At 31.7% G+C, this 16,131-nt stretch overlaps 1 protein-coding gene across 1 annotated transcript in view; it reads left to right on the top strand.

Moving 5' to 3' along the window:
• The first annotated feature begins 2,385 nt into the window (after nucleotides 1-2,385).
• The window catches only part of LOC118199531 (tyrosine-protein kinase transmembrane receptor Ror2-like), a 380,512-nt gene continuing 366,766 nt past the window's right edge, over nucleotides 2,386-16,131 (top strand). The window contains exon 1 of the mRNA XM_085815782.1: nucleotides 2,386-3,799. Coding sequence (XP_085671908.1) covers nucleotides 3,667-3,799 — 133 coding nt within the window. The 5' untranslated portion in view covers nucleotides 2,386-3,666. The remainder of the gene's footprint in view (nucleotides 3,800-16,131) is intronic.

A 16,131-nucleotide genomic window follows, 5' to 3' on the forward strand; every position in this document is an offset into this window, starting at 1 on the left:
AATTCAACTTTTCAGGTCAGCCTCAAAAAGATACTCCATATCATTAAAATAAGTACAGGGTGTGCGGAAAGTAACTCCCTGTTTTGAATTTGGAAAGCTGTTGATGTTATGTGTAGATTGCAATGAAAGTTATCTTGTTTTATAGACTGTAGTGGGGCATTATTTGTAATATTTTTCCTTTTTCATATGTCTAATATTTTTTCTTTTTCGTTTTGTTTTCAGAGATTCTCTAATTGACATAACTATTTGCATCCAAAAAAACATATTTCCCATGTTCACCCCTCCACCACCGTTAACCCCGTGTTACGATTGCCACACCTCATACCTTGCAGCAATTTTCGCTCTCTCCTGAATAGCTTAATGGTTGTGACATCTCCCATTCAGAGGCTCTGAAAAAAAAAAACGATAAAGGAAGCAATATTAGACATACGAAAAAGGGAAAAAATATTACAAATAATACCTCACTACAGTCTATAAAACAAGGTAACTTTCATTGCAATCTATGCATAACATCAATAACTATCCCAGACTCAAAATAGGGACTTACTTTCTGCCCACCCTGTAGTTTATCTTTGTCTTATACGAAGCTTACGTCGTTATTTACTTTGTTACTCATTTATTTATTTAGATTTTTAATTTCGTCAAGCATGAAATTCAAAGCGATATATGCGATATATAAATTAATAGTTTCGTAACAGAGTGATCAGATGTGATCAGTTGTAGTATTAATACTGTTTCAAGGGAAAAAAAACAAAAAACAACAGTTCTTTTCTTGTCAAATTTATGCCTGATTTTAAACTGATCAAAGCTTTCCTCGGTGTATTAAGAAAATCTGGCAAAGCCCATGAGAACCAGATCTTGGGGCAGACCCCCAGTGAGATGTATTGATTGTGTTCGAAATGACTTAAACAATCTGTAGGTCAAAAATTGGAAAACAGTTGCCAAAAGCAGAGTTGCCTGGAGAAGGCCAGGGTTCACACTGGACTGTCGAAAAGGGTTTTCCAACAGACTGTAGACGAAATTAAAAAGTCATATTCGAATTATATTGATATACGTTATTTACCTAACTGCAGTTAAACTTTTGCCAGTTTACTGATAAATACTTTAAGCTACTTTTATCAGTTTGCTGGAAAACTGGCACTCGTTACTTATTAATTTTAATAGTCATTCTTGCTCATAAAATCTATGAATCTCAATTTTCAGCATAAAAATTCTAATTTAACACTAGAAAGACTGAAACTTAGTATATAGTACCTCTATTGCCCCAAAGCAGTCAAAATGACTACATTGTGAAAGAATAACTAACGTGCGAAGAAATTTGTTTAAAATTAATTTGAAATATTTTTTATGTTATTTACTTATTAGTAAGTATTAACAATAAAAAATTACTTCACTTTAGAAAAAAAATAATTTATGCATTATTTGTACATTTTAAGCAAATGAAAGTGAAAATCGTTTTATGTGTACATCTTCCGCAAACATACTTTTGGCATTTTTCACATATATTATTTGTTTTGGTATTGTGGCAAAATCATATTTGTTCGTTTGTTAGAATATGTTGTATTTGATGATGCTGCAGTTGATCTTTATGGGTCTTCATGTCTGATGAATTTTTATATCTTGCAGCTCTATAATCGGTGCAACGCTATTCTGCTAATTGAAACAAGAACTGTTTTCGTTGTATTTGTATTCCTGTCGCTTCTTTGTAAAGGATCCAAGCATTGATAGTAGCCACAACTGAAACTTATCATGTATATGCCCAAATCGACAATTTATCATGAATTTGTATGTTATCATGTGACGGTAATAAAAAAAAATATAAACTATAATTCCAATTCAGAGCGGAACTGGTCATATAAGAAATTTACTCAATTCAATAATAAAAGTCATTATTTCAAATTGATGATTATTTCAAATTTTCCAAGTATTCAAAATGACTGCATTTGGGCAATACAGGTATAAAACATATGTATGTTTTATATATGTATGTTTTTGTATATATATGTTTTATATATATATATGTTTTCGTATTTATACAAATACTGGAAATGAAGGAGGGGGAGACAACTACAATGATTAATAAACGCATTTATGTGTTGTGCAAAAAGTCAGAAAATTTTAAGTAGCTGTGCCATTATATACATAATTTTCTAATTGAAATTGAAAAGCAGTCAAAATTATTTCCTTAGGCAATCTAGTGTTAAGGTAAGAATCGGTTAAGTCTTCCATGCGCCCTGTAACAGTGATCAACTTCGTCCCTTCCGAAGATCCTGGCCGCCCAGTTGTCGCAACCAACCACTAGATGCCTCTTTGCAAGGAAGCCCGACGCGCAGGCGCCTACGCCCGCGCAAAGTACGGCGAGGGAAAGGTTCCTCGTGCTTTCCTAGCTTTAAATGCTTTCCGCGTTTCCAAGCCAGATCCAGAATCAAGAGCGCCTAACCGGCGTTCTGAGCCGAATAGGAAGGCAGTCGGTCTCATTCATCCTCATCTTTGTCTAATTCTCCGATTCTGACTCTTGGCATAAATCCATAGGAAGCGTTGATGGATAGATAAGTCGGTACAATAAGGCGTTGAATTTAGATATATATGAGTGTGGGTGTTTTCTTCATGTGTTATTTCACTTAATGATTATGGTTCATTTATACTCGCTAACAGTTGATGTTCTTGCACGTGTGATCTTGTGATACCATTTTCCTTGGCAGATTATCTCATTGTAATTTATCTTTTTTATGATCTAGCTATTGTAAAATCACAAACGTTTCCACTTGAAATATGTGAGAAACATGTAGATTTTTCACTTATGAATTTGCAGTTTCTCTGTTTTGAGGAGAACAACGAAGAAATTTGTAATAACTTAAGGTAGAGCTCAGTTGTTTGAATTTAACTGATCAGTTTGCATTTTCTAAAGCATTAATTCATCCAAATGTTGACAATTTTACTTATAAATATTATTGTAACACTCTCTCCATTTTGAAAACTTAAGGGAATATTCATTCAAAAGTTTGATCACTGTGTATAATTTTTGTGTTATAAATTTAGGTGATCATATGTTTTGTAAAAATCTGATTTTATATAGATACAATATAATATGCAACTTAAAAAATGAATAATAATGAATGAAACTTCAAATATATTACCAAATTTAGATCCAAACTAATCACACAAAGCGAGAATTTTGTAAGTTCGTGATTCTGCAGCTAAGACTTTATGACACAGCAAAATTTAAGCTATCCAAAAAATGCATCTCATTAATATGTGTATGTTCAAGTATATCTATCTCACAACTAAAAGATTATGTTCTGTAAATAGAAGATAAGCTTTGGATTTTTAAATTTCTAGCTCTTGGCCAGTTAATTATTTACCAGAGTAAACAATTTTCATGACTTAATAAATGGACAGAACAGATTCATGTGAATTTCTATTCAATAAAAGCACTAAAGACAATTCTGAGACTGAAAATAGCGTTTTAACATATGAATTGTTCGAATTAAAATATTAATAAAATATAAACTATTTTTATTTATAAAACTGGAATATTCTTTGTTACAATGTGGAAATGTAAATATGTATCATTCCATGAAAATAATGATATGAGAAAAACATTCTGCAGGAGTCAGAACAGAATTCAACACTTTTCCTTAAAATGTGCAATAAGGAAAATTTAAAATGAAGATGGTAACAAAATTTATATTCCATGCAGATGGATTAATAAGTTTAGCTAACAGACAATGTTTCTCAACATGTTGTCTGCATTTTGTCATGCTGTTTATGATGTCGTCGTCTGCTGACAGTAGCCAAGGTAAGTAGGTTTTGTCTTTTTCAATTTCTTTTCAGTTTCATAGAGTAAATAATTAATGTAATTTAACATATTACACATGTCAAATTGACACTACTTTCCTAAAAGCTATTTAATTTTCTTAAAAATATGTTTGTGAAGATCTGATGAATGATCCTATCCTGAGAAATGTTGAAGAATGTAATATACAAATGCTTCGAGTAAGCGCGTAAAGAAATATTGCCAGATGCAACATTTTACTCTAAATGTGTACTAAAAAAATAAAATTACATTTTATCATAGAGGAAAAGCAAAAATTCGAAACATTTTAAATTTTAACATTTCTTCCATTTTTTTTTTCAAATTTATTTTTATAATTACATGCTTGCATTTTGCTTTTCTAGAATTTGTTCCAATAATTATATTTTTCCTTATATTCCTGGTATACATATGTTTTATTCCTGTTGTGTATAACAATAATAACATATTTTCTGAAGAATTTTCTCTTTTCTTAGCATTTTGTTTGGTTTTATAAACATATAGGTCGTACGTTGCTGTTTTACTGTATTTTAACAGTCATGAAATATATTAGACAACTTTTTCGTGCTATTTATGGGGAAATACAAAGCGCGTTGCTTAATTTTTTCTTTATCATAATATACTTGTAAGCTTGCAAACTGAGTTCATATTTCTGTAACATCAGGTTTAATGCAGTGTTTTGGTTCCTAACATGTTTATCAAGTAGAGGATAGTTTTTTTAAATTTGCAATTTAAAATATTGTTTGGAACGCTTCCCATTTGTTTTACTGGTTTAAACACAAGTCGATTTTATTATACTCAACTTACCAGAAACCGTTAAATGTTGTTCCGTAAAATTAAGTTCCATTATTCCGTTAAAATGCTGTTTTAAATATTAATGTTTAAATTATATTTTAGCAGAGAAATAATTCAGTCTCCTTTTAAACAAACGGTACTAACCTAAGACCGGGAATGTCTTCACAGTACAATGCAATTATGTTTCATCATATGGAGAAAATGCAATAGCTGAGCAACAAGTGTTAATAAATTTTAAGTAAAAGAGATATTCCATATATTTAATTATTAATCATTTAGAGTCAAGGTAGATTAAAATGAAAATATTTAATTTTTATTTTTTATTAAACTATTGAAATAGAATTTTTTATAATTTCTGAAAAAAAAATGTAATGGACATGAACTTAATTTGATTCTGTTAAACATTAAAAAAATATTATTATTTTTTTTAAATTTATATTTTGAATTTAAGCTAATGATTTCACAAAAATGTCAACGAGAAAAAAAGCACTCAAAACATTTTTTCTGAATAGCGAGAAATTTTTTAATTAATCAAAGCAATTCTGAAAACGAGGGACCTATGGCTGATCGTCTTCGAAATCTACAGAGTTTCTTTAGACTCTACAGTCGAATAAGGCCCACCAGCGGCCAAGCGGTAAAGTCGCTGAACACTGGTAGTTGGGTCCGAGGTTCGAATCCCGCGAACGGGCTGGCTGCATGAGTGTTTTCGAGGTTTTCCTCATGTGCAACGTGTACACGAGCCAGTTTCCCTTAGAAAGTCCTCCACGAAGGTATCCCTCCCTTTAGGCAGATAGCCCCAGTGTGCTTTGCCATAATTAAATACACCACACACCACTACAGTCGAATAAGGTTTCTGTTTTGTCTTACATTGGTGTGTTTTCTTCCCAAAGGAGAAAACACATTTAAAATTTTAACTACATTGTTTTATGGAACTTTTAAAAATTATTATTAATATAAAATCTGAAACTTTTTTGTGTACAAGAAACTAAGCTTTTAAAATTTTGATTGTAAAAAAAAAGTAGAAAAACAATCAACTGCAAAAATAGATTTTACTAAACATTGGTTCAAAAAGTAGCTGTGTATTTGTTTTATAATGTGTATATCTGATTTCAAAATTATAATGGTTTCTTAAAATGCGTCTGCTATTGTTTCATCTTTTCCTGTTGAAAATAATCGCGAATTTCGTGATTTTTCCATTAATTAAATATACTGGTTATTTGCAGAGTTGGTAAATTTGTGCAAACAGAAAGAAAAATAAAAAAGATAATTTATATTAATGGCAACGAGTAATCAAATAGCTCGTAAGGACTTCAAATAGCTATCAGGTGATGAAAGTTATTTTTATTTATTTTTTTAAATTTTGCTGCTATTTTACTCTTATGTCTCTTTAATTAAAATGATGAAACAGTTATACAACTTATTTAATGACATTGGCATTTGATTACTTTTTTTATCTTGCGCGAGAAGAATACTTAAGAAAATTAAAATGTGGAATAGTATTATTCTATTTTCTTTTGCATGTTACACAAAGGTAAAATTTCCAAGTAACATCTTTTAGAATATTATTTAATATTTTATTAATTTCCTTTAAGAAACTCATTCATTTTTGACAAAAACATTAAAAAGATGTCAATTATAACGGGAAAATACTCGTATTTATTCATTACCTGGAACTATACGTCAGCAACGTCAAGCTGATCTTTAATTGCATTTCATAATAAGTTCTGTGAACAGTGAAATGGACATAAAAAAGCAGAATGTTACTTGTTTTATATTAAAATCCTTTATTATTTGCTTCATAGTATATATAGTATATATATTAGTATCACAGATTTATATTTTCAGCTTATTGTTATCAATGTAGTTAAACAGAAATTTTATATTTTGTAACCTATTATGATCAAAATAAAATTATCACTCGGTCTTTCGATAGAAGAACGAGAACTTTTGAAATGAACTTCATTATGAGATTAAATGCAGATTACACTATTTGAAAGAGTTCTTGATTCTACTCTAACCCTTGCTTTAAATTTTCGTAGATTATAGAAACCTTGTCTTAAATCATCATACAACTAGTTTTTAAAACACCGATGACAATCTCGTAAGCAGGCAAACATTTAAAGTTAGATGTTATCGCACTAAGAAATTCGTAACTTTCATATGCTAATATAAATGGTAATTTTAAAATGTGTAATTTTGTTTTCCTGAAATATAAAATCATTTGTATGGGTTTTAATTTTAAGTAAGCTATATGGTTTTCACCATTATTTATTTAATAATGACCGATATTTCGAAAAGTGTGACTAACGGATTTTACATGCTATAATTTCTACAGATTGCATCACAAAACATGAACAAAATTAAATCACAAATATGAATTTTTATTTTAAAGAACAGGTAAATTATAGAAATATATATATATAATTATCCGGAAAATTCTTTTACCCGGCATAAGCGAGGGACCTTTGCTTCTGGTTAAGAGAGATTGTACAGAATGAACCTCCTCTAAGACGATTACCAGTGGTTCCAGATAATACTGTCGTCTGTGAAGTTTGACGGACAGCTGAAATGGCTGCTGACCCCTTTTGTAAACCTAATAACATAATGCCATTTTGGAACATTTATTATAACCAAGAGAAAAGTTTAACATTGGCAAACAAGGGAAGTTGAATTTAATAAGTTTAAATGCACAATCACTTGCTACATATGTCTGTTACAACCAGTATAATAAGTTACTGTACAAGTATGTTACAACCACCACAGTATCATACGAGCCATAAAATGCAATAAATATTACAACTAAGAAAAAATAAACAATAAATGATATACATAAGGATATAATTATATGCAAAAGCAACGCTTTACTGACAGTCAATAGTGTTAGTCTTACAGTGCTCCAAAATATTCCTGATTTGTTCCTGTATTTTATAGCTCTTGACGGTTTGTGTCTCAGACTGGCCAATATCTTTCAACGAGTTTCGCAGGTGTTATCTAAGGGCATTCACTGAAATAACCATTTGTATGTGTCTCCTCACTAAATTCACAGACTGGAGAATTTGCATGTGATTGACTGCTGCAGAGTACTATAGTTTATAATGTACAAATACAAGTAGTTAGTGTAGCTGATATGCAGCTGATTTCTGCGGCTGATAGGCCATAAAAATCATTGCTTTGAAGCGTTTTCTAAACATTGAACATATTCGTGTACTTGTACAGTGTGCTGTTTCCTATGAAGTTCCGCTGTTGATCTTAGAGTTGCAGCAACTGAAACAGTTTTCAATGTCTGAAGTAAACTCTGAGGATAGATGGGAACTGCCACATTTGGTACAAAGTAGTGCAGGCTGCCACATTTGGCGCAAACTGGTTTGTGAAGTTTGTTGTCTTAGTGTGGTAGTAAAAAAGACTAATGATTACATCATCTTCTTTCTGAGTGCTAACCCTTTCCTAAGATAGTCATCTATTGAAATTAGTGTCCAAAAGAGGGGGCGCTGTAAATGAAGGATATAGAATTCAATATATTCATTCTTAGAGATTTAAGGGCCTTTTGGACCCACGAAACGAGGAAACACAAAAGTACCCTCATTCGAACCACGGATCTTCCAGTTTCCAATTACATGTGTGAGCCCTTCTCATCACGAAAGCAATAGAGGAATAAAGTTATTCTTTATATTATCCCCCTCACACTTAAAAGGAAAGAGCTTGTAGACTAAATCCAAGTGGTCACGAATTAGAGTCTATCACATTTTAGTTCATTTTAAAGACTCTTAATATTTCTGGAGCTGGGAAATCTAAGATCAACTGTGCTCTCATTGAGCTTCGAATCATAGATCTTCCACTTACTGGAAGAATGTGCTAACCACTTACACTTAAAGAGCGTACACTAAGAACTACAATAATTCTTTACATAATATTAACCAATATAACCCTTTCATACCAATATAGTAGAATATCTCTTAACTGACATCAACAAGACATCGTCGATTCCGGATAAGAGATTATTTTCGGATAATTGAAAATATGTTTTTGGAACTGGCCCGTTCATGCGTTGTGATAACATCGGTTGGAATTGTACCATGCTTTTTATATATTAAAAAAAAATAAAATAAAAAAACATTTTAAAATTACCATATATATATTCAAATGAAAGTTACGGATTCCTTAAGTGTGATAGCATAAATTTCGAATGCCTACCTGATTATTAGATTGTTGTCGGAGTTTTAAAATCTTGCTGTGTATACAACAAAGACTCATAACGCTATGTACTTATATAGATGAACAGTGCTCGAAAAATCTTACGAAAGTTTGCAATCTTTCGTTAGCTTCCTTTCCCGTAACTCTCTTATTCTGCGTGTCGTCTTCATCTTCATCCTCCGTTTAGTCCTCATTATCTTTCTCTTCGCTCAGTACATGCCCGATTATTTCGTCATTATGTTGAAAGAATGTGGCAGGAACAAATTATCTGCATCAACTAAGCATGTACCTCTTTTTTACTAACACTTAATCTTATCTTTATAATCCAAATATGTGACAAAATCAAAGATTATGGACACTGGCACCGGAAGTCTTTTAAAACCAAGAAACTCTTCGTCGGATTATTATCTAGGAACATGATCAGTTACCACAATTAACTCCAACCACGGCTTAAAATAATGTTCTCTACTTCTTTCAAGGCAAGAAAAAAGGTAAATGTAACATCTTTCAAAGTGGAACCTTTCCGAAAATTATGAACACTACCTTCAAAAGTCACATTTCAGCTCATAAAAAGAGATCACTAGTTCATCTTTATTTCTCGATAATTCTTTTCACGAGTGACAGAAACACACAACAAATGTTTTCCACTCTTAAATTTAGACCTTCAAAATTGCTATTATTTTAATACTGCTGGTTAATTGAATGCAGATTATGAGGAATTCACTGTAAGTTAATAATGGAAGTTATGAAGCATGATTTTATATGGATCGAGAGTCTACGGAAAGCAGTTTGGTTAACATTCAGCTATATTTACTATGACATATCATTTAACGTCGCAATGATAACTCTTGAAATACTAATTTTGGCAATTAATATAAAAGAATAAAAATTATTTATCGGATTATAAGCAGTTGTAAGACTGCAGTCGTCGTTTAGATTTATTAAACACCACCAATAAAAGACAAACGCTAGCCTGAAAAGCCGTTCAGTTAATTACATGATTTAAAGGTTTTATTTCTTTTTTTTTTTTGTAATTGCTCCATCGTGACATTTTCGGGCCTGCAGCAATAGCTTTTGGACGTGAGAATAAAAGTTTCCTAATTGGGAGTTTTATGGAAAATCATTAATCATCTCTGTTTAAATTAAAGTGTATCATTAAATTTTATTCATTAAATATCTATAATTATTCTTTGACTTTGAAAGATAACAGATAAATTAAATAGGGAAAATATCTTTTTAAGAATAGTTCGGGAATATTTTTATTCTTAAAGAGTACATTAAAACCATTAAATCCTTTCTAAATGATTTGAAATTTTAAGTAGAGTGTAATTATCCTGGAATTTATTTTAATGAAATTGAAATCAATCGAATTGAAAGTAATTTCAGAGTAAAATGATCGATAAACTGAGAGTAAGAAGAAGCGATTTCAAATAAATAACATAAATATAAGTTATGCATAAGCCTAAAAACATACTTTGCTTTTTCATAGCAAGTTTCGAATGTTCTTAGGTATTACTGAAATTTAAAAATATGCTGTGCCTTTTCAACTTTTCAAGGTGTCAGTCAGCTAAACGAATTCATTTTGAAACAGTAGATTTTTGTTATAGCTCTAAAACAGGATCATATTTTATACTGTTTATAAATTATTTTAAATACGTACAATTTTTACTAGATTGCACAAAACATCCTCAGAATATTCCCAGGATTTTAATCATGGGCTCAACACTTATCCTCAAGATATTCTAGAATATCCCTTAAATATCCCAGACACATTCTTCGTGACGTTTCATGCTCCATCTTTATACAAACGTCTCCAGGAAATCTTCGCAATGTCTCCTGGAGATGGATTTATTTGGATGTTGTGAGGACTTGAGTGTTACCAGAGCTATTACCAGGATCTTCTTATAATGGTAAGTTCGGGACAATAAAGGATGTTCTCTGGATTCTCCAGGATTTTCTATATTGTTATTACAGGGTAACAAAGGATGTCGTGTGGAATTATAACAGCCTATATATAGCATCCGAGCAATGTCCTCAGGATCGCATTATAATGTCTTAGTGTCGTGTAACGCCTACTTGTGCTGCTTCAATAATTTTAAATACGCAATCTTGCAGCCGAAGAAAAACGAGATTATTGAAAGACGTTAGTAGGGATGTCGCTGCAAGAGAACGAATATCGTGTTTGGAAGACTCTCAGAAACAAAGTAACTAAAGTAAGACTCATTCCATTGAGAACCATAAGAGATTGTAAAATAATTCTTTTTATTTCTAAATAAATAACTCTAAATAAAATTTAACTGTTCTACTGTTAAGAAAGATTGAATCAAGAACCACAAAAACATTACGTTCTTAATTTATAAATTTAAAAATTACAGTTTTCCTCTCAGTTTATTCAGCAATTTTAAATAGTTACAAAAGTGTGCAAGAAACTTAAAACTCATTCTCCGTAAAGTGTATGCTCATGAGAGTATTCGTGTTTTATAACGAAACTCAGTGTTCAAATTATAAAACTATGTTTTAATGATTGTTAAATATCCAGTAATACCAAATTTTCTTATTACGTTTTTTGTAAAATTAGTTTTCAATTTTTATTAATTTGTGCTTAAAATTACGTTAAATGTTTTCAGAATAGCCAAATAATAAATAGCCCAAATCAGTGCGCAAGGAGTAATAGAACGTGTCTCCAAGATAAAATCATCTCACCTTTATTGAAGATACAGGGGTTGGACAAAATATGGAAACACCTTTAAAAAAACTTGTTTCTTTGCTTAATATGGTGTAGGAAACCCGTTTGCATCCAAAACAGCTTGCAGTCTTCTCGGAATGGATAAATACAGTTCCTGTATGTTTGCCAAGGGAATATTATACCATTCTTCCTGCAAAACAGTGGCAAGTTCAGATAACGATGTTGGCGGTGAATAACGAGAACGTGCTTTCCGTTCCAATGTAGACCACAAAGGTTCGATAATATTCAGGTCTGGTGACTGTGGTGGCCAGGGGAGATGGGACAAGTCATCCTCGCGCTCAGAAAACCAGTCCTGGACAATGTGAGCTGTGTGAACAGGGGCTTTGTCATCTTGGAAGACACCATCACCATCGGGGAACAAAGTTTGTACCATGGGATGAACTTGATCGGCCAAAATGTTCACATAAGTCTTGGCAGTCATGTGCCCTGACACAGTTATCATGGGGCTAGCAGAGAACCACGATATGGCTGCCCAAACCATAACAGAACCCCCACCATGTTTCACTCTTGGCAACAAGCAGTAGGCTTGAGATGGCGTTCTCCATACGTACACTCGGCCAGAAGTGGGAAACAATGTGAAAGAAGACTCGTCAGACCATATTACTCGCTTTCACTACTCTATAGTCCAGGCTTTATGACTTAAAAACCACCTTTTCCTGTTACGGGCATTAGCATCACTAATGAGTGGCTTCTCAATTGCAGCACAGGCGGCAATTCCCTGTTTATGGAGCTCCCTTCTAATTGTTTTGGTACTCACAGGGTTCGGTAACACAACATTCATTTCAGCAGTAACTTTTGCAGCTGTGGTCTTCTTATTTTTCGTCACAATTGCCCTTAATGATCGTCTGTCACGATCACTCAGGACACACTTTCGTCCGCGCTGTGATTTAGCAGATGATGTTTTTCCGCTTTTCAAATATGCGGAATAAATCTTCGATACAGTACCTCTTGAAACACTAAACACCTCGGCTACCTTGCTTACGGAAGCACCTACCATACCTGCTCCAACAATTTGGCCACGTTCGAAGTCTGTTAACTCTGACATAATGCAATGACAACCTCACATAACAGTACTCCGACAACAACTGAACTGTTTAGCACATTTACGAAGTTGTATAGGTGGCGTCAGTAGTTAAAAACGCCATCGCCATCTACATATTTCATTAAAATCAATCTTTCTTTTCAAACATGCATTTCACAAGGTGTTTCCATATTTTCGTCCATCCACTGTATATTCATTCTGAAGTTCATTCTAAAGTATTTTTTTTTACATTTTCGAGATAAAATTAGTAAAACTTAATACTGAACTATTTGAAATGGATGAAAACAATGAAATAAGAATAAATTTTCTCATGGAAAATATTAATCTAAGTCTGATGACATAATGCATAATGCTAATTAAAACTAGTATTAACAAACATGGTAATTTAGAAAATCCTGTCGTCTTTACTGTCATTTAAGTATCGTAAACTTTTGGTTCGTGTAGACTTTATTTATACTATTTATAAAAATAGAATAAAAAGTATTGCTTTGTTGCTAAAGCAGAAATATATTGTCTTTGGAATTTGCCTTATCTTAGATCCCAAGTGATTTGTGAAACATGGCATTTGCAGTCGAATATTTCCTTATGTTAAAATATTTTCGGTGTTATTTTGCAGCGCAACATTTATTCAGAACTTGGCTTTCTTCCAGATCCAATGATTTCATTCTGCCAGAGAATTCCTCAACCTATTCCGCCTATTAAGTAACAAAAGAAATCTATCTGTGTTAAAAGAACGTTATATTATCACAGCTATAATTTTCTAAAGGCATGAAAATCTTTTGAAATGGCCTTTAAAATGAATGGTGATTTAACAAAGAAAGAGATATTTCATTCATGAGATTAACATTTTGAATAAGTGCTATTTCTGTTTTTAGTAGACGAAAACAGTTAAGATAAGATACATACAAGGAAAAAAGTGCTGTCTGTTAAATGTAAGATTAAAGTTTAACATTTCGAAGAGTTTACCACTAGTATTTAAAAAAACTACGAAAGAATTTAAAGCCTGCAAACATAAAAAACTTTTAAACTTAAAACATACAATCTTAAACGACTTTTACTTAAAACGAGCAGTTAAAATAGTGTCCCAAACAGCAGGGAAAAGGAAACTTGCTATAATATCATTTCACCGTAATTATCAATGTGTGAAGACTTACGGGCTTATAAAGAAAAGAATTAATTATGCAAACTTTAGTTGCCCATTTGATGCATTAGATCTCTTGTGCACAAGCTTTGACGGAAATATTGTACCTGAGTTGCAATATTTACCCCTCAAATCTAATAACTGAAAACAAATGCTTCGATTTCTTTGGAAGTGTTCAGAAAAATTCTAAGAATAACAATATAGGAATATTAAACTTCATTTTATTTGCAATGGAAATTTTTCTATAAGTTTAGAATTTTGGTATTATTTCTACACTTAGTATTTTCAGGGCGACGATTTTCGGGTAGCAAAAATTGTCGCCAAGATATATGATTTAGCACTAGTAATGGGTAACGTCATAATACATATTACATATAAGTTCATCGTCGTAAAGTAAAAGTCGTCATAATACTTATAAGTTCTTCGCCTTCGTTTTATGTAATCGAGATTAATCATCGACAAGCTAGTGCATTTGTTAATTATTTTAAATAAATAAAGAGCAAACTGTTCCTTTCAGATTTCCGTTAGTATGATTAGCTAAAATTTAAGATTTACGTTTTTTGTATATAATGTATCCTTAGCTTATATATGCACATTATTTATTTAAGTGAATAAAAAATTATCGATTTCTTCAAACTTCTGGGGAAATACCTGGCACAAGTTTGACAAGATCGCCAGCAAATATTACAGTCAAATACGTATGAAAAGTATGGAAAATAAGTACTGCTACTTATATATTACATTTCATTTTTTTTTTCTTATTCTTTGTTTGAATGGCTACGAATTGTTTTTTTACCAATGGCGGGCCCTCAGCCTACTTCGGCTTGGCTACAACTATGGCCAGAAATGGTGGTCACTTTATTATGGAGGCACCTAATAGGTCGGTCACCTTTTCTTCCTGTGAAAGGACGGACACTTACAACCATGAACCCGGACTCTTTGGTATCGCAGTCGGCTTCCCTAATCACTATACTGTCTGGGGGGGGGGCGACTCCTACGAAAATATAGAGCAGAGTCATTTTGTTCCAGTCTCAAACGAGAACTTTGAATTACTGTTAAGTTGAAAAACTTATCGAAATGTAAAATAATAAAATTTATAGACCATGAAAAAAACTCGTAACCCAAAACTACATAAAATCGCCCTCTCTTCATGACAACCCCGATAAATAATTCTTTCTTGAAAAACTTGTATTGAAGAATGTTTGTATAAAACACTATCCAGTTAAATGGTAACCTTGGCCTAAAAAATATTCAATGAGTTTCCAGATTTTTTTTTAATTTAGACATTAATTTAAATACGTAATGAATATGCAATGCTTCAGTTGTAATGTTACTGCTTCATTTTTAATAAACATTTCACTCAAAAAATAAATCGATATCCCAACGGCAAAAATTTTGTGAATTTTGCCTTTTTCTCATGATAATATTATTGTTCTAATCATTACATAGCAATAACCATCAAGTTCTGTTAATACATTGAAATATATCACTATTTTAAAATGACAAATATTGGTAGTGCAAAGTGAGCATCTTGTATAGTATTTTGTTTTTGAGGCATTATACTGTTAGAAATTTCTTTTATGCGGATTTCGTCAAAATTCGTCTACTCGAAAAAGATTGTATAAGATAAATCTTAAAAAATTTCTGTGAGGTATGTGAAATGAATTTAGACACGATTAGCTTTGAGACTGCAAACATTTTTAAATTTTATGTAAATTTTTAAGTTTCCTACGCCTTTACTAAAAGCTATTATGTAAATTGCAGTTGCATAATAGCTTTTAGTAAAGGCGTAGGAAACTTAAAAATTTACATAAAATTTAAAAATGTTTAACACTAAAGAATTTTTAAAACCTAAATAATCAAAAAATTGCTATTCTCACACGATCAATATTTTTCGTGATACTATTAAAAGTCTTAATATATGTGAATAATACCATAATGTTTCATCAAAAAATATGAATACTAATGCATGAGTTTTAATTTCCGTTTATGGAAACCTTAAAAAACTTTTACATTCGTATCATGAATTTTATACTATAGAAACTATGTTTTTTTCGGCATTATTTTATGTAGGTGAAAGTGATGCAAGTAATATAAGTTGAACCAGTATTCATAGACCAAATTTGCAGGAACTGATCATAAAACATTGAAATAACTTATTAGTTAGAACTTTCTTTGCAAATCTTCTATATTGTTATTAAAAGTCATCAGCGAATAAAATATCTTAGAGTGAACTGTAGTTTGAGTTGATGACAAATTAAAAATATGCAGGGAATTTAAGACGAGTACTCACTTCTCCAATCCACTTTTGTCTCCTCTGGAGGTGGCCATCTTAGACAGGTGAAGTTCAATACCGATTTTTATTTAAGTTCTCAACAATGTTGATATTCACATGTGTTCAC

This window comes from Stegodyphus dumicola, chromosome 4 (assembly GCF_044657685.1).
Source record: "Stegodyphus dumicola isolate Sdum_Otavi_A_Nest chromosome 4, ASM4465768v1".
Taxonomy (NCBI): domain Eukaryota; kingdom Metazoa; phylum Arthropoda; class Arachnida; order Araneae; family Eresidae; genus Stegodyphus; species Stegodyphus dumicola.